Below are 26632 nucleotides of genomic sequence, written 5' to 3'. Positions count from 1 at the left end.
CACAAAGCAGAGAGAGATGCAGTCCAGCTGGGAAGTACATGCCAGGAAAGGCTTTTGGAGGAGGCAGTGTCGGAGCCGGGCCGTGAAGATCTGGTTGTGTTTTGACACACAGAGATGAGGTGGAAGCCAAGGGAACAGAGTCACCAACGAGATACAGGATTACGCATGGGGCAGGATTGCAGTACGAAACTAGATCACAGAAAAATTGGACCGTGAGTCTTAATAGCAATGGGCGTGTTGATAGCTCTATACGGTTTCTAAAGCATTTTATTATTAAGTATTCTATTTGATTTATACAAAATATGAACTTAAGATTCTTATCAGGTTTCATTTTCATGAAGCTTCAACTGAGGGAATAAATGCGAATGTATTTTAAACACTGTAAAATGTGACATGAAGTAAGATGTGAGTACTTACTACTAATGATTAGAACGTATTAGAGAGTACAGTGTAACTAAGTCAAATGTACAGCTTTGATTAATTAATGCCAGCTCCCTTCTAACCTAGCTTGATAAATAATAATGTAAGACGGGCTTCCCTGGTGGCGCAGTGGTTGAGTATCTGCCTGCCAATGCAGGGGACACGGGTTCGAGCCCTGGTCCGGGAGGATCCCCCATGCCGCGGAGCAACTAGGCCCGTGAGCCACAACTACTGAGCCTGCGCGTCTGGAGCCTGTGCTGCGCAACAAGAGAGGCCGCGATAGTGAGAGGCCCGCGCACCGCGATGAAGAGTGGCCCCCGCTTGCCACAACTAGAGAAAGCCCTCGCACAGAAACGAAGACCCAACACAGCCATAAATAAATAAAGCAAACTGTCAACAAGTAAAAATAAAATAAAAACACTGTTATAAATAATAATAATAATAATAATAATGTAAGAGCACTGACAACACCTGGTTCTGACGCTGCATCTCCACTGCTTTCTGTGATTAGTTTTTAGAAAGACAGGGTTACAAGGGGACATTCACATGGTTGCCCAGATATAGGACGACTGTGAAGAATGGACTAGAAAGCCTCTGAGCCTTCCTACCCAAGGCCACACATCATGGAGCAGAGACGAGCATTCCCTGCTGTGCATGCTCTGAACCCCTGCCCCATGGAATCGGTGTAAACCCGAGTCACTTTGCTGTACAGCAGAGATCGGAACAACACTGTAAATCAACTGTACTTCAATTAAAAAAAAAAAAGTGGTGGTTTTAAGTCACTAAGTTTTGGTGTAATTTCTTCTACAGCAATAGGAAGTGGAATTTCAACTTCATCTGCACTGGTTCCTTTCTTTTTAGAAAAAAATCAGAAGTAACTATGACAAAATGCTAACATTTGTTCATCTTGGGTGATGAGTGTGTGGATATCTGTTATGTTTTTCTTTGAAAAATTTTATATTTTTTAATTGAAACACTTACATGAAATACATTTGTGTTTCTAACATAAAACAGCATTGTTGAAATTTCCAGTAAATCTCTAACTGCTCGTGTTAAAAAGAAGAGACAGAGGGAGTTCCCTGGTGGCCTAGTGGTTAGGATTCCGGGCTTTCACTGCCGTGGCCCAGGTTCAATCCCTGGTCGGGGAACTAAGACCCTGCAAGCCATGCGGGCGTGGCCAAAAAAAAAGATAGAAAACATTCCAAGAGACTTACATGGAAAGCTATTGTATTTTACTTTGTCCATTTAAGGATTCAACGATGGAGACGAGAATATCATAAAGTAGTCGATGAACATCACAAGCACATCACAGGAATCGCTCTGATAATGGGTCTACACGGTAGTAAATTCTGATACTGTTTTCCATTACAGGCACACCTCGTCTTATTGCACTTTGCAGGTATTGTGTTTTTTTACAGATTGAAGGTTTGTGGCCACCCTGCATCAAGCAAATCTATCGGCGCCATTTTTCCAACAGCATAATTTTTTAAGTAAGGTACGTACATTTTAGGTTTTCTTAGACATAATGCTATCACACACTTAATAAACTACAATGTAGTGTAAACATAACTTTTATATGCACTGGGGAACCAAAGAAATTGTGTGACTCGCTTTATTGCAATATTTGCTTTATCGCAGTAGTCGTGTGTACTTACAAATAAGTTAAAAATTTTCATAATACTCTGGAATATGTTAGCATGCTACAGCAGCATTATTTACATGATTTTTTGAAACATTAATGGATTCTGACCTGACTGGGAAGGTTTAACAAGTAAACACAGGCATTCGGGGTAGTTTATCAATATACTCTGTCATGTTTTGAAGATTGTGTTGTTTACAGATGGAGTGTCACTGCAAAAGTAAAGAACAAAGGCAAAATGAAGTCATCACGATGAAAATCTCCTAAGAGCGTCCGCTTTCCACGTAGGCACTAGGTAATCATGGCAACAGTGGAGCTAATGAAATACGTGACAGTTAAGCTAAGTTACTTCAACATTTTACTAAACAGAGTATTTTCTGCAGAGTGTCTCCAGATTTGGGATCCAGGGTTCCTGGAAGTGAGCAGGAACCAGCAGACGGGGGAACGCCCAGCAGCGCCCATCTGTTTAAATGTGCTTGGCTTCAGCACACACTGGACAGGGCTGCACAAGTGAAACGGGAGCCGCATTGGGACGCACAAAATGAGCAGAACAGTGAAATGTGAACTGGTGACTCTGGCAGCAGGGTCACTAGGGAGTACGAATCACGCTCCTCCCTGGAGCACAGGTGGCACCCTGGGGTTCCACACGAGAGCAGGAGCGAGGGCCAGTGGGCAGCAGCCTGGGGTCTCCAGAGACCGTGGCGGGGTGGGAGGGGACCACACCGGCCGAGGGGAGAGTGAAAGGTGAGAACGGGGAGGCCGTGAGACAAGATAACCCTTCGAAGAAACGCGCTTCTGAGGGGGAAATACGGGTCCTCAGCTGTGGGCAGACAACAGACATTGGGGAGGGGCTGTGTAGACCAGACACACTGGAGCGCGCTGCAAGGCGGGCAAAGATGCTCGTGGAGGGGACAGGGCGGGGCGCGGGGAGGTAGCACTGGCCTGAGAAGTGGGCAGGACCCAGCACAGGGGGAGACACACACCGTCTGTGGGAAGGGATGCTGTGACTTCCAGCGTGATGTGTCGTCAGGAGGAAAGGCTGGGAGCGGGTACGGGTGCCTTTCTTGTTTTGGCAGCAGGGCACGGAAGAAGCCTCTCGTCCCAGGTCTTCGGTTGTCGGGAAGTGTAAAGGGAGGGCTTTGCTGAGAGCGAGGGGCAAGGGGCAGTTCGTGGAGAACGAGAGTGAGAGAGGCTGAGGACCCGGCAGGAAGGCCAGGCGGCCGGGGGGACGGAGCCTCGAGCCGCGGGGTGAGGGTCCCGCACGGCGCTCCGCAGCCCCGGCTGCAGAACGGGACCCGGAATCTAAGCGGGACGGGGCTGGAGAGGAGTTAGGGTCCGTAGCGGGGGGCGCAGGGGCCTGCGGAGGCTTGGGGCGGGGCCTGCGCACCTCGCTCACCTGGCGGCCCAGTGCCGACGACCCACCTGGCACACACCGGCCACTCCGTAGCCACCGCCTCTCGAAGGCAGGGCTGGGCATCCCCGGTGATGGCCGTGGCTTTCCGGGGGACTGGTGGGCGGAGGACCGGGGCAGCAGAGCCTCCGTGCGGCAGAGGAAGGTTCGATGCCATCCGAACATCAGGCAGGGACGTGAGATTGACACCGGATCGAGGCACCTGAACGGTTTCATAGACAAGAGTCTTGCTTGCTCTCTGAATAGAAAGTGCTGTGACCAAGATGATGTTTTCCTAAGACCCATTTAGAGCTGCGCAAGCTGGACCGGAAGGGGAAACACGGCTGTGAAAGAAGCACCGCTAAGGAGCAAGGAACTGAGTTTCTGCGAAGAACCAGACTTCACGGGAACTTGACTTGAAGACGGCCCTGTCCGAGGCGAGCCAGTCATCATCACAATTGAAAAGTCAGTAGCGAAAGCGAACCTCCTTCTGGACCAGGGGCTCCTCGCAGTGGGACCCCGGCACCCCCAGCATCAGCAGCAACGCGGGGACCTGGAAATGCGCATTCTCAGGCCCGACCCCAGACCTGTTGATTCAGAAGCACTGGGGTGGGGTCCAGCAAGCTGTTTTCACAAGGCCTCCTGGTGACTCAACACTTTGAGAGCCACTGATCTGGAGGCAGATGGCAGGGACAGGACACTGGTTTGGGGTGAGCTTGGCCTCAGGACAAAGCCAACTCTCACACTGTCCTGTCTTGGGCACATCACACAGGTGTTCCCAGCCTCAGAGATTCCGTCCTTTGGAAACTGGGAAAATAACACTTCCCTCATAGGCTCTTTTGATGCTAATGATAATATATTCAAAGCGCCTGGAACATACCTAACTACTATGTTTTTATGATCGAAAATAAATTCGGTAATCAAAATGGCCCCCAAGAGTACATAATCTCAGACAGACACATAAATTAATGGTTCAGGAATCAAGTAAATGTATCTTGTCACTTAGTAAAAAAAAAAAAAAATCGCTAATAGAAAACAATATGAACTGGGTAAGGCAAAATATAACGTGGTCACTAAGTCATTTAAACAGACGCTAGCTATTAAAAGGGAGGTCCGATGAAATCTTAGTTCCTCTGCATGGAGCAATCGCCTTTTTGACGATTCGGGTCAAGGGAGGCAATTACAGGCTTCACGAATCCACTTCACCCGCTTCACTTTCTGATCCTGCGCTGAGCGAAGGAAAGTCCTTCTGTCATCTTATGACAGTTTCCAGGCTGAGTGAGTTTGATGCCAGAGGCTTTTATTCTCCCCCAAGCCGTCTTCTCTGAACAGGCCTCCTCTTTTCTGAGAGTCTTTTCATTCATATAAGCAACTAGTAAACAAGTAGTAAAGCAACTTTGGGTTAAGAGATCATCAATAAAGTTCTTTCACTAACTAGAAGCGTTCACAGCCTTTCTCTCTCGTGGGCCTTGCTGAGAAGGAATCTGGTGCCTCTTCCTTTGCTGAAAACCCACTGTCATTTGCATGCTTTCATTTCCAGGTTTGACTTGCTGAACAAAATAACTATAGTTCCTTTGAACGCTCTGCATGCATTCTCCTCGTCAGTTTTTAATGTAGCACGACCATAAGTTAATTCAGCTCTATCGCTACTTTAGCACCATCTTTGGCAAAAGAATCTCTCGATTAGTTAAGAGAAAAGTGTAAGTGGCCGTAACAGCAAGCTCTCTCCTTCAAGATCTCTGTGTAGCAGTCCCTACTTTCAATCGTCAATTTGCCATACAGAGGTTTTTAAGTATATGACTGAAATCATGTAATATGCACACATTGTTATCTCAGCCTCTTGTTTTAACTTATAATTGCATCATAAACATTTCTACACTATTATCTGTCAATTCAGTTTTATCATCCCTGTCATATTGTATCAAATGGGTACATTACATTCTGTTTATTTAACCATATCACACATCTGCGTTGTTCACAGCTCTTTATTATTATACATCTTGTGAATCATTCTTTCTACCTGTGGAGTGCTCGGGATGACCCACTGTCCTGGTCTGCCGGGGTTTCTCCCAGGTTTAGCGTTGAAAGTCCTCAGGCACAGGGAACCCCCTCAATGCCAGGCAAGCTGGGACAGCTGGTCACCCTAAGAGACCAGCAAGCAGAAGAGGAAAGTGGTGGCACGGTACCATAAGGCGGAAACTCCGCAGACAAAGGGGGGATGCAAGGCAGCCCCCTTGCAAGGGCACAGGGAGGGGGTGGGCATAGGGAGTCTGACATAAGGGTGAACCAAAAGTGGGGGCATGCAGATGTGTGGAAACAGGGAGGCAGAAAGCCACTGGGCGTGGCCCTGCGAAGGTTTCGGGACAGAGTCTGTGCAGGAGCTAACGATCTGTTGGTCCCATGTCGCACTCTCCCTCCCCCCTCGGGTCTTCTAGGCGCCACCTGCCTCCTGAGCTGGCCCATGGGAGCTCTGATCACCTGAGCATCAGCCCCTCCCAGCTGCTGGCCTCCTGCGCCTCTGGGCTCCGCCTCTGGGCTCCAGCTGAAAGCGTGAGGGAGTTAATGCCTGGGAGGGAACATCTGACCCCGAGGAGGCAGAACCCAGGGTATGTTCTTCCTCCCTTTTCCCTCCCCAGCTCTGTCCTCCACCCTCTACTCAGCTTCTCGGGGGTCAGTTGCACAGGGGCTTAGAGGATGAAGCGGTGAGGGGTCCACTCCCTTCTCCCCGACCTCACCTCCCTGCCCCCGCTTCTGCGCCCTGGCTGCCCTGAGACGTAAACTAGCACATACGCCCTGTCTCAGGCTCTGCTGTGTGGGGAACTCAGATGAAGACAGTTCCTCCCTGGAGAACCAAAGGACAGTGGGAAAAGGGCAAAGTAAAAAAGAAAGAGATGACGCATCAAAGCATCTCGTTTCAGGATGACTTGTAGAGTTATCTAGTCATGACTTCCAGAACCTAGTCCCCCAGAAGGTTCTGAACAGTATCTGCCCCCTCGTCTTCCTGACTAGGAAGATTATATGATCACTGAAGGCAAAAGTGATGCCTGAAATTCTCTATCTGAGATCACATAAAAGCATAATAAAAGCTATGGATTAACTAGAAGGCAATACTGGGAATGCACTACTGGACTTGATGACTGAATGATGACATTTTATAGGAGACTTTTGAGATGGAAACTGAGAGACATCTTCCATGTGACATGCTCAGGCAAGGCCTCCATCCACGCCTCAGTCAGGGGTCTGCATCCGAGGACACAGCATCCCCAGGTGAAATCATCATGTCTACCGACCTTCAGCAGTGCTCCCTCTGATTCCCACAGGCAGACAGCTCTGGGGAAGTCTCAGGTCAGCTGTCACAAGAGGATAAAGAAATCTGCAGGCTCAGTACACATCAGATGCATTCAGTCTCTAAAGTGCAAATCTACGCACATGTTGACTTTCAGAGATGTTTGGTTGTGTACTGAAATTTAACACAAAGAAGCTGAACAAGCCTCAGGAAAAGACGCTCCCAACACCTTCCCAAGAAAATATCTTCTATACAATCATAAGGGATGCTGACACTCCAGCTTCTGAGTTTGAAAACATTTTTGTTAAGTTGGTTGTTTTGATTAAAATATAGAATTTTGGATCTGAAAGGGATCCTGGGGAATATTGATCCTGTATCTTTTCAAACATTATTTTAGAAGCAGAACTCTATTTCCCCTCTTAAAAACAAAACAGAAAAAAAAAAACAGAAAAAAAATTAAAAAAAACAGAATCTTAACACCAAAATAAAACTGATAAAAGTAAGATTACTCTCCTGAAGGGGGCAGGCGTTGCAATGCCTAGGGTCACCAAAACAGTCTGAAATCCACTAACCTAGATCTAACTACATTTCTGGGTTATAGGCCAATTCATTCAATAGGCCAGGGCCTGGGGTGATTTCTAAGGCATCTTACAAGACGCGTTAAGTGTCTTGGGTAGAAAAATCCATTTCCTTCTTTCTACCCCTTTGTCTCTTCTGAACCTCAAGGGCAGAAGGTTGAGTTAATTATAATGTATTATAACCATTGGTTATAAAAGACCCATATCTTATTTTATTTATTCTATTTTGTCCTTATTCCTATTCCCATCCCATCCCCACAAATGAACCATCCTGATGTGTCAAGGTATATCTTTTGTTTGCATTCTTGCAGAATCTACATATTTTTAATTTCATGTAAAAGGCACAACTTTCCTGATGCTTGTTCAGCCTCTTTTTGTTAAATTTCAGTATACAACAAAACACCTTTGAAAGTCAACGTATGCGTAGGTTTGTCTCCAACTCCTTGCTGCCCAAATAACGCTGCAGTGAACATACCTGCCTCCTGATAGATTTGAGATGTTCCTTTGGGACTCATGCATGGGAGTGGAATTGCTGTGTCACAGTATATGTTTGTAGACACCTAATTTGTATCAGTAGTTTCAGACTGTTCTTGAGAACAGCTCCACCTGCCCTCCCGCAGTAGACCTGAAATCTACCAACAGTTGGCACCGCGGGGCTTTTTGGTTTCCAACCAGCCTAACAAGGGTAAAGTGCCATCTTGTTTGTATCTGCATTTCTCTGATGATGAGTGAATCTGCATGGGCTTCCTATGCCGAATGGCCTTTTGGGTTTCCTTTCATGAAAACTGTCTATATCCTTTGTCAATTTTGCTACAAGGCTTGCTATCTTTTCCTTGGTGATTTATGGAAGTCCCTTTCATATTCTAGGGCTATCAATTAATCTCTTGTTGGTTCAGACATCAAAAATATCTCTTCCAATTCTCTCATCCTGTAACGCCTGACTTGGGGCAAATTACTTAAATCTCTCTGCACCTTCCTTTCCTTCTCTACAAAGCAGGGATAACAACCCACGCCTCACAGCGTGTGTGAGGGTTAAATGAGTTCATTATGTTTTAAATAGTTTAAATAGTTAAAACATAAAACATTATGTTTTAATGTCATCCGGTAATTAAAGAGACAATCAGGTTTCTAAGCAGGAAAGGTGTGTCAATAGCTATCAGGTTACATGTAGTATATTATAGTATGGCTTTCTGTCCCTATTGGGTATTAAGCTACTTTCATGGATTACATTGTAGTGTCTATTCAGTGTCAAGAGAACTGGGTTGCTTAATGCATAGAACAACTAAGCCCAGATTTATCTCAACCCCAAACTGAATCTCAATATTCATAATTTCTGCCCCACCATCACTGCCCTGTGTTCATTTCATAGATTTCAGGGGCAGAGGGGAGTCTTTCGGTCTTTTCTCTAAGGCCAGATTCTCATGACAGGCCAAGTAAACTGTGACATGATATGGCCATTGCAAACTGCCCCAAAATGTGAAGCAAATTTGTGTAATTGACCCAACTCGAACATAGGCGTGAGCCACATCGGTGGTTTTCTAACCACAGCATCTTTAGAGAAACTTTTGCTGTCCAGATTTACTGAAGGATTTCTTGTGCTTGTGAATAAAACACGCAATGGAGGGAGCTTCATGTTAGAATGAAGTTTTAGTTCTTTTCACAATCTCTCAATCAAACTGGGGCTGGAGAGGAGGCAGTGGGCAGAGCTGTCGGTCTGCCTCTGAGCGACCGTGGACCGTAACCCCGCCCAGATCCATAGGGGCCCGAGGGGGGTGACGAAATGGAAGCTCGGGACATCTTGCCAAAGCTTGTAGCTGTGAGAATCTATTCTGGGTCTTTTCTTAGTCTTTATTACTGGGCTCCAGATGTACCAGCTCTAGGGAGGTGATCCCTGCCATGTCCCTTGGGGCTGGAATCTCAGTGTTCTGCCCAACAAAAGCTTCTAGGGATTTGCCCCTAATTTCCAGACCCAAGCTCCCTCTCCGAGTGGACTTCCACAATATCTGTAACCAACGAGTGCGATATCACCAGACACATAGCACTTAGGCTGGGCAGACAACTGGATATGCACTTTGCATGCGTTATGTACATAAGCCTCCCATCAGCTCCACCCAGCAGCAATTATTCCCCTTTGGTAAGAATCTGAGCTCGGAACAGTCTCAAACTAAGAAATCTGCCTGTGTTCACACAACTAGTAATCCTATGTTCTTAGCCACTTACTTGCCGTACAGATAGGCACAAAGAACGAGTTCCGATCTACAAGTTGATCATTTCTTACTTGCCGTACAGATAGGCACAAAGAACGAGTTCCGATCTACAAGTTGATCATTTCTTACTTGCCGTACAGATAGGCACAAAGAACGAGTTCCGATCTACAAGTTGATCATTTCTTACTTGCCGTACAGATAGGCACAAAGAACGAGTTCCGATCTACAAGTTGATCATTTCTTACTTGCCGTACAGATAGGCACAAAGAACGAGTTCCGATCTACAAGTTGATCATTTCTTCACAGTATTTTGCAACAATCAAGGGTCATTATCTAATTATCTAAATAGTGGATAAAGACATAGGTAGTTTTATTTTGTTTTGTAATGCACTTGGTTTGATTTAAAAATCAAAATTCTTCTGGAAGTGCCCTATAGACATACATACTGGATAGGGGAGCGTAGCCATCTGACAGGGATGCTGGCTGGCGGACAAATGGAGGCCTTAGGTAAATGTGTTATTACCATTAGTACCAAGTAGCTGAGACACAGAAAGAGCAAGATTCTCTGTGGGAAAGGTTCTTGGAACAATTTCCTTTACACTACAGAAACTCTGAAATTTATCTCTTTATTTGATTTTTTTAAAGTCGATGCCAAATTAATTTTAATTACTTTCCATTTAATTTTCTCCTCTGCCCTGGATATTTAATACTGTCAATTGTCCACGTGACTTCCCTATGAGGGTTTGCTTTGAAACCCTCATCTGAGGGCAATGAAAGGGCACTCATTTCTCAATAAATGTCTCCAAAGCATTGCTCTTAAAGAATTATCCATTTAAAAGCCCACACTGTCTTCTCCACGGTCCTTGGATTCCCATAAATGTGCTACCATCAATCTTCAGAATAAGAGGTTCTGGTGCCTAGGCCCCTCTGTTTATGTCTGAGAGGCATCAGCTTACAGCATCCCTCCCTGGGGGCAAGAGACACACATGTCGTCTTTCATCTTGTGCGGTCGGCGGCCGCACGACGCTTCCAGCTGGCAGAAGCCCGTGAAATCAGAGCCACCCTGTGCGTCCGAGGGGCATAAGCCACCTCTGGGAAAGGCATCTGAGACGTGACGCTATCGAGCAGGGAGGATGATGAGAGGGTGTTTGCTGTTCTCCAGCGGGAAGCCTTCATCACACACCTGGGAGTGGGTCCACCCGCTTCACATGAGCACCGTCCAGACAATGGATGCTCTGTCATCTCTCAGGAGGGGTGCGGTACCCCCAGCCCCCTGAGGAGGTGGGCTCCAGAGACTTCACAACACCAACAGCAAAAGTTTTCAAAGCCCTCAGAAGTCACCAATACCAAACTGTCTCACAGGTCCCCCTGTCCTAAGAATCAAGACAATGTTCTTTCCTCTGGGCAGCAGAGGGGCCTGCGGCGGCCCTAGCTCCATCCAACTAGGATGGCCTCACTTGGGTCTCTCACACTGGACACCGCTGTGCTGAAGGCATTTCATAGAAAATCACCATTTTACCAAAGCTGCCCCCGTGTTATACAAGCAGTAATAAAATTTTCACTGCATAAAAAATAAAATTGCATTCCAGGCAATGATATACAAATTTGTCTGACATGTGAAACTCTCATGTCTGCATTATGAAGCCAAGAAAAATTAAACAATTATATTCCAACAACTGCTAAAACAGCTGACATCCATCCAAGAGGAAAATGTCTCCCGTCATTTGGGGGAGGAGAGCAAGACAGGTGGTTTGCGGTTTCCTGCACAGGAACCAGAATCACCGGTCAGGAGGCACGTGTCTCGCTTCTCACCTTATTTGAAGCCTCCAAGTTTCCTCCCTGAACTGTTTTCTAAGAAACAAGAAAACACAGTCTCCCACACTTATTTGTAGATTTTATGACCAATCAATACAGCACAAGTTAACAAGAAAACCCATAAAAGAAAAGTTATATACTCCCTAAACAGACACAGTCTTGTCAGAATTACTTTCAAATACTTAAATGTCTTAAAACTTAAGTTAAATGTTATGTTTAATGTTAAATTGTTAATAATCAGATAACTGAGGCCAAAGCGGGTGAGTGTGGACAGGCTTGTGAAGCTCCGGTTTGTATTTCCTCATGAGTGTCTCAACTTTCTGGTCCCAGTGATGGCCCTTAAAATGCAAATCCAGAGCCTCACCTGTCACTTGCTCATCTCTCCTGCTCTGGCCTATAACCATCCAACAGGGAGGTCCCCTGTCTCAGAAGACTGGGTTTCACAGCAGAATAATCACCTTCGTTTCTGAAGTCCAAGCTTGTCCCCATCCTGCCTCTCTCGGGTGGTTTCCACTGTGTAGGTGGCCCAAGGCGTGTCCCCTCCTCAGATTCCCCATGAAACTCTAGGGTCTACAGCAGATGTTACAGAGGGCGGGGACGGGCAGCTGCTCTAGAATGTGGCCACACCCGTGCCATCACCCTCTCCTGTGTCCACACGGTTCACAGCACGCCCGCCAGGAAGTAAGGTGTCCTGGGGAAGAATCCATCCTGATTTCCGGAACTGAACACCTCCAGCTTTTAAGTTAGCTTCATCCCAAGCCACTTTCCCACTCTTGCATGGATATGGCAACCCCAAGTTCAGGGTCAGGAATTAAATACCTGAAAATGAACTTGGCTGCAGAATGATAGAGGTAGAGGAACCTTGGAAATCCACTGACAATTGACTACTCCACTCAGATAAGGAAACAGTGGTCCAGGGATGTTACCTGTCACCCCCAGTCACTCACAGCGACCTGTGCCAGGGTTCCCACATCTCGGAACAGCACCCTTTCCACTACAACGTCTGCTTCACTGATTAATCGGAGACTAGGATCCAAGCTTTCGGAAAACATTCAACGATAATCACCATACTCATTTTCTGACTTTCATTTTTAACTTCCCTGAACACAGTTTTTAAAGTTAAATTCTAAATCAGTCACACACTTTGAGGGACGTGCTTGGCGGGGCCCGTACTAGCCATACAATTTAAACGCAGGATTTTTTTCTTTTTAATCACATTTATTTATTCACCTTCGTATGAGCCCCTACACTGCATCCCTCATGGTTTTCCTCTAGTGTTACACAAGCACCAGCCCCGAAGTTACTTTGCTTTATTACAAGCACAGAAAAGTTAGAGCACAGCAATCCTTAAAAAGCCATGTTACTGATCTCTCACCCACATAAAAAGGCATTAAGTATCATTGGCCATGCTTGTGTCATTGCCATTCTAGAAAGCTACACCAAGAACCTTAAGGAACTTTGCTATTTCCTCACAGAATAGAAATAAACTTCCTTTCTTGGTTATAGTTTAAGAAAAAAAATGAGGAAAAATTGGAGAGGTTTTATTTTGTTTTGAAATGTAGGCAGTGTCTCCCCACCCCGCCCCCAATGGCCTTGGAGGGCTCAGTACTGCACCCTTGAACTGCTGCCCGCCAGGCGCCCATGTGCCCCTCGCTGACCTGTGCCCTGCACCTGTGCCCTGCTGCTCCCAGAGCCCAGCTCGGCTGATGACACAGGCGCGGCCAAAAGTACCAGGACAGCTGAGAAAGGCCTTTTCTGCACAATGGACGTCAGCACATAAAAATAATGGCCCCAAAGAGCCAGCCGTCCGGCTCCTTCCCTTTCGTGTTCCAGGTCGCATCCCCCCATTAGGATCTGAGGACGACAGAGTCCCCATGTAGACAGGGGACGGGCGGTGGCGGCTGTCCCCCTGCTCCAGAGGCCTGGAGCCACTTTCTACAGGGGCGTGCCCTGCCCCCCCCCCGCCCCCGTGATCTGTCAGAGCCCGTTGGTGCGAAGGGGAGGAAGAAAAGCCCTTGCTGGCTAAGTTATGAAGAAGCAGCACTGTACAAGGTTATCAATAAAACAGACGCCTGAGAATAAAACCTGTGAAATTTCTGTAACACCTTCATACTGAAAACTACAAAACACTGTGATAGAGACTGAATTACGCCTAAGAAAATGCCGCAACACATCACGTTCAAATTACATCAAATACACCGTGTTCAAAAAATCAGAATTGTTAAAGTGGCCATTTTCTCTAAATTAATATACAGAATTGATGCAAAAATAAAGCAGCACTGTTGAGGGGGGAAAGAGCTTGTTAGAGTCTCCGAAGGTCAATTTCAGGGTTGGCTGAGCCAGTTATAAAAGGGGTCAAATATTTCACTCAATCCCTTTCCCGTTCACTCATTAATTTCATCATGGGATTTATTAAATGCCATGTGGTTTCATCACAAAGATATACTGAACAGTCTCTGCCCCCAAGAAAGCTGCAGTCTAGGTCCTGGGTGACCCTGGACGTCCACTCCTCCGCGGCGCGGAGGCCATTTAGTCTCGGGCCTTGCAGGTTTGTTTTTCTCTCCATTTGGACTCAAGGCCTCTGTCGCAACCACGCTCTGCGTGATCATCGGTCAGGCCAAGAAGCATTCTAGTTCGATCCCCCTCTTTGTATTTATTGGAGCAGGAGGTACTGGTGCAGTGCTGTACACCTGCACCTGGCACTGTTCAATCCAGATGTCAGCTGGGACAGAAAGAATAACCCAGAACCCTGGAACCCACTGGGTCCCAATGATCAGTACAAGTTCTACTCAGTGAATGTAGATTACAGCAAATGGAAGAAAGAAGGTCCAGACTTCTAGATATCATGTTTCACTATAAAGCTGTTTAAAATGAAGGTCTTCCAGAAGGCACCTGCACAATTTTCCACTTAACCAAGAAACGTTTCCCCTCTAAATGCACGAAATCATGCTGGTGTATTTGTGTTGGGGTTTACACTGAAAAAAAAAAAAAAGAAAGAAAGCTGCAGTCTGATGAGGAAGGTAATACCCTCAGCACACAGAGAGGGTGGCTGGGCAGAGGAAGGAAAGCAGACCCCCAGAGTCGGGACAGGGAAGGTATTTCTGGAATAGGTAACTCTTAGCTGCATCTTTAGGGAAAAAAAAAATGGAACATCCTCAAGAAGAAAGAGGAAAGGTATTTGGAGAAGAGGAAACAGCACGCTCACTGCCCAGGGAGGACAGTCAGGCATGCCCTGGAGGGGCTGCAGCAGGGGTGCCTGCAGAGGAGAGGGGCCCGTAGGGGCCTCAGGCAAGGTCATGGTGACCTTGTGCGCAGACCAAGGGGAGGACTATCTCGAAGGAACCAGCTTCCCTACCATTTCATCAGGTGCCTGCAGCCTCCAGGAAACACACCAAAATGTGTATTTGTCAGGTAGGCTCACAGTAAGAGCTGTAACAACCCCCCCACCCCAAATCTCAGCGGTTTAACACAAGAAAGTTTATTCTTCATTAATTTCACATTCCCATGCAGAGGAGGTGGAGGGGAGGAAGATGCGGGTGCCCTCCCTGCAGGCTTCAAGCCCCGATCTTCCAGCTAAGGGCTTTGCTGTCTTTGGGGTCTTCAGGAGTCTCTGCCGGCAGATGAGGGGAGGAAGCAAGCAGGGGGATTGCGAGGAGAAACGTTATTCTGGCTCCAGGTGTGTTGCTTCTCCCAACATCACTGACCAGAACACATCACAGGACCGCCCCCCACCAGCTGCAAGGGACATTGGGAAATACAACCTAGCTGTGTGTCCCAGAGGAAAAGTACAGGTGCATGTGTCTTTTTGAATTATGGTTTTCTCTGGGTATATGCCCAGTAGTGGGATTGCTGGATCATATGGTAATTCTATTTTTAGTTTTTTAAGGAACCTCCATACTGTTCTCCATAGTGGCTCTATCAATTTACATTCCCATCAACAGGGCAAGAGAGTTCCCTTTTCTCCACACACTCTCCAGCATTTATTGTTTGTAGATTTTCTGATGATGCCCATTCTGACTGGTGTGAGGTGGTACCTCATTGTAGTTTTGATTTGCATTTCTTTAATAATTAGTGACGTTGAGCAGCTTTTCATGTGCCTCTTGGCCGTCTGTATATCTTCTTTGGAGAAATGTCTGTTTAGATCTTCTACCCATTTTTGGATTGGGTTGTTTTTTTAACATTGAGCTGCATGAACTGTTTATATATTTTGGAGATTAATCCTTTGTCTGTTGATTCATTTGCAAATATTTTCTCCCATTCTGAGGGTTGTCTTTTCATCTTAAAGAAAGATGTGGGACTCCTGTCTTGGGTAAAGGGACGAGGCTTCCATCCCAAGGTCTGCAGGGTGTGTTTGGGGGAGGTGGTACTTGCTTCACCCACACATAGGCTGTTCCACTTGTGATGATCTTGTCCTCAGGATCCTCCTCAGGTGTAGTCTAGGGACCACCTGCAGGGGCTTTACACGCTTGTGAACAACAAAGATTCCTGAACCCCACCCTGATCTTTTGATTCCACGACTGTGTGGGTGGGTCAAAGGAATACACATCAACCACTGCTCCAGAGGGCAGTCGATAAATGGCTACAAATAAATGATGCTGACGATGAGAGAATGTGGGAATAGAACATCCTTTTCCTCATATATTCCTCTTGGACTCCTCCTTCTCCTCTGGGGCTGAGGTCAAGGTCAGTGCACACTCTGCTTTGATTCACCCCCAGTCAATCATAAGAAGGCATCCCTTCACCACACCTGTTACCACTCTCAGTGCATTACTGTCTCGGGGCAAGTCTCTCTGCCAGAACCCATCAGACAATTTTATCTACCTTTGTATTACCAGCCTACCCCAGTGCCTAGCATATGACAAATGCTAATGAAATTTTAATGGATCTGTAGCTGATAATCTAATAAATCAGTTGCCAGAAAGAAGCAGGTGATGCTTTTTCATAGTCTCATTCCTTTTGGCTCTGGGGTTCATACACACATCACTGCATGGATCTGCTTGGTCATCCTGCTGCCAACACCAAGTAGCAGACACATAGTGGGGTGACTGCTCACTCATGAAGGTCTTGCTTTCACTCCGTTAAAAAAAATCTGTTAAACTATTAATACACTTTTGTCATCAGCAGAAAGGACTAGTTATTTTGAGGGACTCTTGTTGAAAAAATGAGATTCAGCATAAAACACAATTTTTGTTGAACTGTTGGTGTTTCAGAAAGTAAGGGGAAATCATACACCTCTAATAAAAACAAACAACAATGACAGATTCAGCAGTTGTAGATGCACCAGGAAGTCCGGAAGGAAGAAAATGATTCCAGATCATGGGTGTCCAAGCTCAGAGAGAAGCAAGTGCAAATCCTTCCTGCAGGCAGCCAGGTTTCCCACAGAGACACTCAACCAGCTGGGAACTCACAACCAACACGTAACAAACAACTGCCAAACACATAACAAACGACAAATAAGAGATTCAAAACACCAAGGGCTTCAGGCAGTGTAATTACCAGATATAAAATATAGAGTAATCATACGTAAAACCCTTAAAGAAACTGAAAAATGGAAACACAAGAATGAGTAAAAAATAAGAGACTACCAATAAATGACCAGGGATATCTGAAAGATAACAAATATAACTTTGATAAATGAAAAAGATAATTGCTGAAATAAAAACTTCAATGAATGGATTAAACAGCAGACTTGATACTGCTGAATAGAAACATTGTGGTCTGGAAGACAGGTCTGAGAAAATATCTTAACTATCATATAGATATTGAAATGAGAAATATGAGAGAGAGGTTAAGACTCATGAAGGACAGAAAAAGAAGGTCCAACTTACGTCCAAGTAGAATCTCAGAAGGAAAGAATAGAGAGCAGAAAATGAAAAGATAATGGCTGAGAATTTTCCAGAACCTACCAAAGAACCAAAATTCACAGTGGAAAGGAAATGCAACTGGTTCATTCTACAGCTATTTATTGAGTGCCTACTATATGTCAGACACCCTTTAGAGGCAATGCAAACCAAGCTGGATAAATAAAAGAAATACCCACGAAAAAAAAAAAAAGAAGAAATACCCATCTAGACACAACCCAAGAGAAAAAGACAGTTAAACTGATGACAGATTTTTCGAAAGTAAAATGAGAACTACAAGACAGAACTAACATCTTCAAAGGGTTAAGGAAAAATAATTGGCAACATAGAACTATTTACCTAGCACAACTATCTTTCAAGAATAATAGCGGGGACTTCCCTGGCAGTCCAGTGGTTAAGACTTCACCTTCCAATGAAGGGGAGGCAGGTTCAATCCCTGGTCAGGGAGCTAGGATCCCACATGCCTCGCGGCCAAAAAACCAAAACATAGAACAGAAGCACTATTGTAACAAATTCAATAAAGACTTAAAAAATGGTCCACATCAAAAGAAAATCTTAAAGAATAATGGTGAAATAAAGACATTTCCATATAAACAAAAACTGAGAACATTTACCACCTAGAGATACACACTAAAGAAAAAATGTTAAAGATCTATATGAAAGGAAGGGGGGAAAAGAGATAGGGTATGGAATAATGAGTAGATAAAGTGTAAGTATAAACCCAAGCATACATGATTTACACAAAACCCATAAATTAACAATAAAGGAACAGACCTAGAATATTGGCTATTAATGCCTCTAATACAGAAGAAGTGACTGAATGAAAGTGTTTAAGATCTTAAATTGCTTAGGAGGAGGTTGAAGTATTAAATTTAGGTTTTTTTTAAGTAAACTTAGCAAAATTTCAGGAGTAACCACTAAAAGAATTGAAATAAAGAATCTAAATTCCACAACAAGGACCTACTATATAGCACAGGGAACTATATTCAATGTTTTGTAATAAACTATAATGGAAAAGAATCTGAAAAAATATATATATAATGAATCACTTTGCTGTACACCTGAAACTAGCACAACACTGTAAATCGACTATACTTCCAAAAAAAAGAAAAAAGGTAGAAAAGCTGGGGGAAAAAATCTAAATTCCAAACAAATAAAGGAAGGAGTAAATAGAATAAGAGAAACAAATTTAAAATCATTTTTTAAAGGAAGGGAAAAAACATAAAAAGAGCAAGACAAAGAAAAAAATGGTATAATAAGCCCCAATATACCAATTACCACAAGAAATGGTGAATAGGCTAAGCATAGTAGTTAAATGCAAAATCAAGTTATATGCACTTTATAAGAAACCCATCTAAATTATTAGAACATAGGAAGTTTGAAAGTAAAGGATAACAAAAGGTATAGCAGGCAAATATTAACCAAAAGAAAGTTGGAGTAGCTAAATAATATTATACAAAGTAGACCTCGGGACAATATACATCATGGATTTTAGACAGAGTACCAACACTATAATAAAATGTTCAATTCACTATGTAGATTTTTAAAAATTCTAAATTTGTATGTACGTGCATCCAATCTCATGTGTACAACTTTTAAAATCTGCTGGAAATATAGGGAGAAAATGAAAAACCCCCCAACATAATGGTAAATTTCAATACTCTCTATGCTTGCTAGACCAAGCAGATGGAAAGTTAATTAAAATATAGAATACTGTAACAACACAACTGACAAGCTTCAAATATTGGACATCTATCTATAAAACCCTACACCCAATAGCTAAAGACTGCACACTCTTCTCAAGCATGTATGGAATGTTTATAAAAATTGACCTCCTAGAAGGCCAAAAAGAAAGTTCCAATAAAATTCAAAGAATCAGTATCAGGGACTTCCCTGATGGTACAGTGGATAAGAATCCACCTGCCAATGTAGGCGACACAGGTTCGATCCCTGGTCCGGGATGAGCCCACGTGCTGCGGAGCAACTAAGCCTATGCACAACAACTATTGAGCCTGCGCTCTAGACCCCGCAAGCCACAACTACTGAGCCCGCGTGCTGCAACTACTGAAGCCTGCGTGCCACAACTACTGAAGCCCGCACGCCTACAGCCTGTGCTCCACAACGAGAAGCCACTGCAATGAGAGGCCCGCACACCACAATGAAGAGTAGCCCTTGCTCTCCTCAACTACAGAAAGCCTGCGAGCAGCAATGAAGACCCAGCACGGCCAAAAATAAAATTAAAAAAAAGAGAGAGACTTAAAAAGTAAATGGTAAAAATAAAAAGTTCAATAGAATACTTAGAAAATAAAGCCAAATATTATAAAAAAAAAAAGAATCAGTATCATTCAGACCACTTTCTCTTACCACTCCAAGGTTAAATTAGAACAATTAAAAGATAAAAAATCAATGTATGTTTAAAAATTTTAAACCAATATCTAAATAAATCATGGGTCAAACAGGAAATAATGGAGATTAAAAATACCGAGAATGGGGCTTCCCTGGTGGCGCAGTGGTTGAGAGTCCGCCTGCCGATGCAGGGGACACGGGATCGTGCCCTGGTCCGGGAAGATCCCACATTCCGCGGAGCGGCTGGGCCCGTGAGCCATGGCCGCTGAGCCTGCGCGTCCGGAGCCTGTGCTCCGCAATGGCAGAGGCCACAACAGTGAGAGGCCTGTGTACCGCAAAAAAAAAAAAAAAAAAAAATACCGAGAATGGAACAATAACTAAAACCTGCATTTCAAAACTTGCTGGGTGTAGTCAAAAAGAAGTACACAGAAGGAAATCTATAGCTTTAAACATTTATACTAGAAAAGAAGAAAGGCAGGAAAGAATTGAGCTAAGCAGCTAACTTAAATTGGAAAAAAAGCACACCCATAGTAAATCCAAAAAACCAGAACAAATAATAAACAGGAAGATAACGACAAGGTCCTGCTGTACAGCACAGGGAACTATATTCAATATCCTGTGATAAACCATATGGAAGAGAATATGAAAAAGAACGTATGTATGTATAACTGGATCGCTTTGCCGTACAGCAGAAATTAACACAACACTGTAAATCAACTATACTTCAATTAAATAAATTTTTAAAAAAATAATGCAAACTAAAAAAAAAGAGGACAAACTAATGAAATAGAAAATGAACAATACCATAGTTGGTCCTTTGAAGTAATAATAAAACAGATGTTCTCTTGGTGAGGTTGACTCAGCAAAAACCAGGGAAAGCACAAATAATATTAAAAATAAAAACAATATAAAAGTAAGATCTTTCTCAAGTGCTCAGAGCAAATCAGAGACTCAGCCCAGAACAAAACCTGGGCCTGGCTAAACTCCTTTCTCCAGTATTCATGGCAGTGTGTTTCCATGCTTAGCAAATAGTAAGGACCGGATGCTGATTAGGGACCCCTAATGTCTGGGGTTGGCCTCCTGTTGTGGGTTGGACATGCAGGAAGCAAAGCAGAGACATGAGAAGCAGTGGGACAGCCCCAGAGATCGAAGCAGCCTCCGCTTTCTTCAATGGGTCAGCCACTTCCCTCAAATGGACTTTCATTTTTTGTGTGTGGGAGAAAACTTATCTAGAAAGGGCAATTCGGTCTATTTTTAATGGTGCTCTGAGGCCTGGTTCCTAGTGAGAGAGGAGCTCTTTTATCCCCCCATCCATGGTACACAAGCAAGCATTTCAAAGTCTTAACATTAATTTCGGAGTCTCACTCCCTGGGCAATGAATTGAAATATCTGGGTGGTAAGGACTTGGACTTCTCTGCATCACATCATGCTTTCTTCTGCCCAGTGTCTGACAACCACATAGGGCTGAGATTCAGACGTTAGAAAAGTCTGTGCTGAGGTCATTAAATGTAGGTGAAAAATCCACTGCATCACCTTGAGCAGGAGAAACCAGAGGGGGAGCTGGACTGAAAGGGCCCTGCACTTCGCATTGACTTCTGACTTAACTCCTTGGCGCTGTTTCTCTTTGTAAGATGGAAAAAGGGTGGATGAGGTTTAAGTGCCCATTCTGCAACACTCACACCGAGAGTACCGACTGCCTCTCATCTGCAGTGGATCGTGTTCCGGACCGTGAAATGACATAAAATGACACGCTGGCCAGAGGACCAGGATAGTAACTAAGTAAACAGGAAGGTTCAACTAGATTTCTTGCAGGTTCTAAAGTGTGAGTGATCTGGTATCATGCTGTGTGGACCTGTTTCAAGGACTTAGAGCACTGCCTGGAGGAAAGGAGACGGATTCACAATCAAGACCCTCAGATCTGAACCCACCTTGGCTACATAAAAGGTCTGGGACGCTAGTGGGTCCCTTCGCATCTTCTGCCTCAGGTTCCTATTCTAAAAGCCGGGACAATGCTGTCTACCCAGCAATGGCGCAAGGATTAAATATAACAGCGGTATGTTGCCATTCTGGAATCTGGTCTCCCCTTCCGCGTTCTGAAGTCTCCCAAGTCACCCCCTTTCCATGACTCATATGTTAGGTCTCAAGTCTCTGAAAACACACTGAGATGGGTCACGCCGACAGCATATGAAAGAACACTAATTGGATCATATGCAAAACCAAAGACAGTAACATATTAGCTGTGCAGAACTCTGCGAGGGAAGGAGTTGTTCTAGATGCTGAACTTCCTGAACAGATGGAGGGTTTCCTCTCAAGAATCAAAACATTAAAACAACAAACCAGAAGAAGCAAACAATTTAGAACAACAACAAAAAAACCTCTCTCCAATATACTTCCAAAACTTGTCAGAGGCCTTAAGGGAGCATTCTGAACAGCATTTTATTTTCCTTGAAGATTTTTATCATTGTTCTGAGCACACTGAGAACAGCCATCCAGTGATGACACTGATGGCATTGGTCGGACTGTAAAGGGTTTAATCCAACCCCTGATACTACAGATGAGAAAGCTAAGCCCAGAAGGGTTAAGCTATCCACCCAAGCCACACAGCTGGATGGAGACCGTGCCAGGACCAGGTCTCCGGAACTCCCACCTTCCGCAGTGCCTGTTAGGCCTTCATAAGACCAACTGTCCCTCCTCTGAAATAACCCTGGAATGCTTGAAACAACCCTGGAACCCCAGAATGCTTTTAAAGTACCTGTCTGGACACTAACTTAGAGATTTTTATGTCTCCCTTCTCTGATGTCTATAGATCATGCTTGCTCATGGAAACCCCACTGGAGTGTGTGTTCATTTGATTCTTCATTTGAGATCTGTATGTCTTCAAAAATCAGGCGTCTAGTCTCCGAGCAGTGTCTTCTGGTTTGCCTGGAAAGTAGCGCTAAGAGGCCACCTAATGGATACAACTCAAAGGAAGTACCGGTGATAACACCCTCTCCCACCCAAGCCCACACCTTATCCATTTCAAGAGTGAAATCCCTAACAAGACCACCACAGTTTATAAAGCAGTCCCGATCATGACCCACAAATTAGGTAGAAATTAAAGTACCCCAAACACACATACACATGGCCTTTCTGGGCTGCCATGGGGTTTGATCTCTAAAGCACTTAGCAGAGGACCACACACAGTGTGCTAACACACAGAACATGCATAACCTCAAAGACCTACTATCCCAGCTTCAGAGAGACTAGGTCACCACCAGACCAAAGAACACCATTAACAGGCAGAAGAGGCACAGCGAACTCTGAAGCCAGTGTTTCCCCCATTATTCAAGTAGGTGCTTAAAAATTCTTTATGACAGTAAATTAAAGACAAACATTTTTCTTTCCCAATTTGCCTGAGCACATTCAATCACTTGTTAGAAATTAAATTGATCCATGCTTGCAGCAAAGTTCAATAAAACTGCTCATCTCTTCCCTGCAAGCTCAGTGGAGGCAGTCCCTAAAGTCAGAACTCACCAAGATGAAGATGCAAACCGCCAGCCCAGCGCAGCGCAGAAACAGTTCTGCCGCCAAAGGTGAGGGCACCTAACCCCCAAGGCACTGAGAGCTCAAACGTAGCCAAAAAACCGTGGGGACTGTCCCCACCCGACCCCAGCAGCTACCCCCCCAATAAGTGGGGTGTCCACTATGTATGTCTTACAGCCTCTTCTGCTGCGTTCCTGTCACTTATTAGCAGGAAAAAAAATTTTTTTTTTAATTCAAAACCTCATCTTTCCCAACTTCTCTCAAATGTTGCTCTTTGCCCCAAAGCAGTTTTGCCAAAATCATGCTCCCGGGAAAGCCTCGACCTTTGTACTTTTGCATTTCAGATAATCATTTGGGCAACTACAGACAGTTGGCGCTGCCTTCAAACGCTGGTTTCTCCTTTCCTTCGCCCCCTGGGAACCACGAGCTGGCGCGGACGTGCTCAGCGTCGCTCGCCCCAGACACTGCGGTTCTCTACCCGCGTCCATCCGTCATTTCCAACTACTGCGCACACACATCTCACAGTCAACGAGCATCGTACAGGATGCTTCGATCCCCGAGGAGATGTGTGCGAAGCATCTTAGCACTTGGCTTCCAGGGCGGTTTTCGTTCACACCTAAACCGAAGCACCACTCCGTTGCCTCACTAGCAGAGAGAGATAAAGCAAAGGCACTGCCAGGGCAGTTACGACGCAGCACCACGCTTCCAAGCGCGGGATGAACCCGGTCGGTCCCCAGAGGTAACCGACAGCTCCCTGCCTCCGCGGACCTTCCCGGCGGCCGGCTTCACCGACTCCCGGCGTCCGCGGGGGCTCCGCGCGCCGTCCGCTCCCGGCCGGCTTTCGCCGGCGGGGCGGGAGCGCCCGGCGCGGACCCGGGCCCTTACCTCGCTGACGATGGTCGAGTGGGCCTGGGCGTACCGCCAGCCCCCCCGGCACGGCACGAGCGGCGCCGAGCGGTTGGGGAAGGCGGCGAGCGGGTCGGCGCAGCTGAGCGCGCCCGGGGCGGCGGCGCTGGCGTTGGCCGCCTCCAGGAGGTAGCGCTGGCAGCGGCCGTCGCCGCGGCGCTCGGAGGGCGCGGGGCCGAGGTGGGGGGGCGCCGTGCGGTTCCACTCCTCCTCGGGGCTCCAGCCGCAGCGCTCGGCCAGCGCGGCGGCGCTCGGCCCGCGGCACCAGTAGTGGTCGGGCCGGCTGCCCAGGAAGACCACGCCAACGAAGAGGAAGGCGAAGGTGACGCCCGTCAGGCACAGCAGCAGGAACACGCGCCGCTGGAAGCGCCCGAACTCGCCGGCCCGCTGCAGCGCCTCGTCGAAGGAGAGCATGGTGCGCGCCGCCCGCCCGCCCGACTCCCCGAGCGCGTCCTGCCGCCCGCCGCCCGGGCCTCCGAGTGACCCGCGGGCCGGCCGGCCGCCTCCTCCGCCCCGCCGCCTCCCCCGCGCACCCGCCTCACGCCCCTGGGCGCCGCGCCAGCGGCCGCCGCTCCTCCGGCCCCGGGGCCCCCGCCCGCCGCACCCGCTTCCGGTCCGGGGGCGCCCGCGGAGGCCCGGGCCGCGCTTCCCCGGGGCGCCGCCGCGGGGTCGGGGTGGGCGCGCGGCGGGGCGCGGGCGGCGCGGCCTGGCGGAGCGCCACCGCGCGCCGCGGACCCGGCCCGGGACTGCGAGTGACGCGCATAGCCTCCGGCCTGGCGCGGAGCTCCATTTGGTCTTTGCCAGCAGCCTGTTCTGCGGGCGGTCCCGGATCGGGCTCCAGAGAAGAAAGTTCCAGGGCCACCCAGCGACTCCCAGGCTCCTGGGACTCGGTCTCTAGGTGGTCCCGGGTGCCGCCTAGGGGACCGACGACGCGCGCGCTCCGGGTCCCGCGCCCGTGCCGGGGGAGCCCCCTTCCTCCCACACCCCGCCAGTTATCGTCCCTTGGGTGAGCAGAGCCGCCCGGCGCACCCCTGGGGCCGGGCAGCCGGGTCCCAGAGCAGTGGACCGACTGCAGAGCTAGGACCACGCGGGATTAGATTTTGGCGACATCTCAGAGAGCGTCCAACTTTTTCAAAAGAGCAGCTGGGCAACCCACAGGGGTGTGAGGCGTCTTGTTCAGAGTCCTGGAGTTCTAAGTGAGAACGGACCTCAGCCCCTTACAGGTTTCTTTAGCCAAGGCTTTCGCTCTTGGCCCTGAAATCGCCCAGAAAGGGTGTTTGTTGGTTGGTTTCAATCGTTGTTTTTAGCTCCCTTATTCGCTCCCAGAGATCCGCAGAGCTGTGTGCGATCTGGCGTCCTGGCCCCTGCTCCGCGTCCAGGCTGCTGTGTCCATGTCCACACTCGGATGCCCTCCCCGGGCCGGGTTAAAAGCCCCTTCGCGGCTGCAGCCTTCAGCTATGCTGTTCACCCTGCACTCCTAACAGCGTCCTCCCTGCCCTGGCCCAGCCTCTCCCCTCAAGACGTATCTTCTGAGAATTTCTCCAGCTCTTCTGCCCAGAACCCCACCCCAGCCGTCTGAAAAGCGTTCTACTCTTAGCTCACTTTTCTCAGAGAGTAGAGAGGCCGGTAGAGCGCAGACTGACTTTTCCTCCTTCCAGAGCAAGGACCGGAGCCAGGCTGCGTCCGTTCACCAGCTGTGACCTTGGGCACCTTACCGGGCCAGCCCAGTCTTCTCATCTGTCAACTGAGACTGATACCTTCCTGGGGTCGCTGTGAGGATTGAATGAATTATTACACATAAAGTGCCTGCCGACGCACAGTCTGCCCTTTCACACGTTAGCTCTTATTACTGTCGTTCTTATTTGCTGCTGAGTTAATACTGTCTTCCGTGCAGGGATGTCCTAAGGATCCCGGGTACTAGGAAGGATAAAACACCTGGTGGCAGGTGGGCACACATGAGGGGCTCACTGAATGAGAGTTCTCACTGTTCTATCATCCTTGTTCCCAGCTACTGAAGCTCATCTGTCACCTGGTTAGCAGCCACTTCTGTGTGTACATGTCTCACGCTCCAGGGTGTAGTCCATATTATTGACTGCCCCCTGGGACCCCAGAATCTGTCCTCCTCCCACCCAGCTACTCCTCTGCCCTCTCTTTTGGGGTAACCATGGCCCCACCCCAAGACTCAGACTCTCAATATCATCTCAACACCCGGCACTCTTCCGGCCTTTACTTAAAGGTGCCCTCAGCTCATCCCTCCTGGCCATCTCCCCACCACCCCTGCCCCAGTACACAGGCAAGCCCCCAGCTCCCTTCCCTGTTTTATCTGTCTCCAAAGTGCTTATCACCCTCTAACATATGCATATTTTTATCCCTTTGTTTACTAAATTTACTTATTTTTCTTACTTTTGCCCCCTCCTCCACTAAGAAGGCAGGTTTCACGAGGACAGAAAGTTTTGTTTTGTTAATTTCTATATTGCCACCACCTAGTAGGTGCTCCATAAATATTGGTGGAACAACTGGATGCTTCCTGACACCTCCCTCCTCCCCTGTCCCCCACAGGCACGGCCTCCTCTCCTCGTCCACCAACTTTGTTAACCAACTTTGTTCGCAGTGACCCTAGGGGCTCCTCACCTGCGGCCGCTATCCTTCCAGCCAGGCTGCA

At 46.9% G+C, this 26632-nt stretch overlaps 1 protein-coding gene across 1 annotated transcript in view; it reads right to left on the bottom strand.

The window, feature by feature from the left end:
- The window catches only part of SLC22A3 (solute carrier family 22 member 3), an 87865-nt gene extending 63458 nt beyond the window's left edge, over positions 1–24407 (bottom strand). The window contains exon 1 of the mRNA XM_022560740.3: positions 23950–24407. Within this exon, the coding sequence (XP_022416448.2) occupies positions 23950–24384 (435 nt within the window). The 5' untranslated portion in view covers positions 24385–24407. The remainder of the gene's footprint in view (positions 1–23949) is intronic.
- Between the last annotated feature and the right edge of the window lie 2225 nt (positions 24408–26632).

The sequence above is a fragment of the Delphinapterus leucas genome, chromosome 12, assembly GCF_059928025.1.
Source record: "Delphinapterus leucas isolate spDelLeu-1000000601 "Yukka" chromosome 12, BTC_Dleu_Yukka2, whole genome shotgun sequence".
NCBI classification, from domain to species: domain Eukaryota; kingdom Metazoa; phylum Chordata; class Mammalia; order Artiodactyla; family Monodontidae; genus Delphinapterus; species Delphinapterus leucas.
The sequence above is the reverse complement of the archived record's forward strand: the minus strand, read 5'-3'. Positions and strand labels throughout refer to the sequence as shown.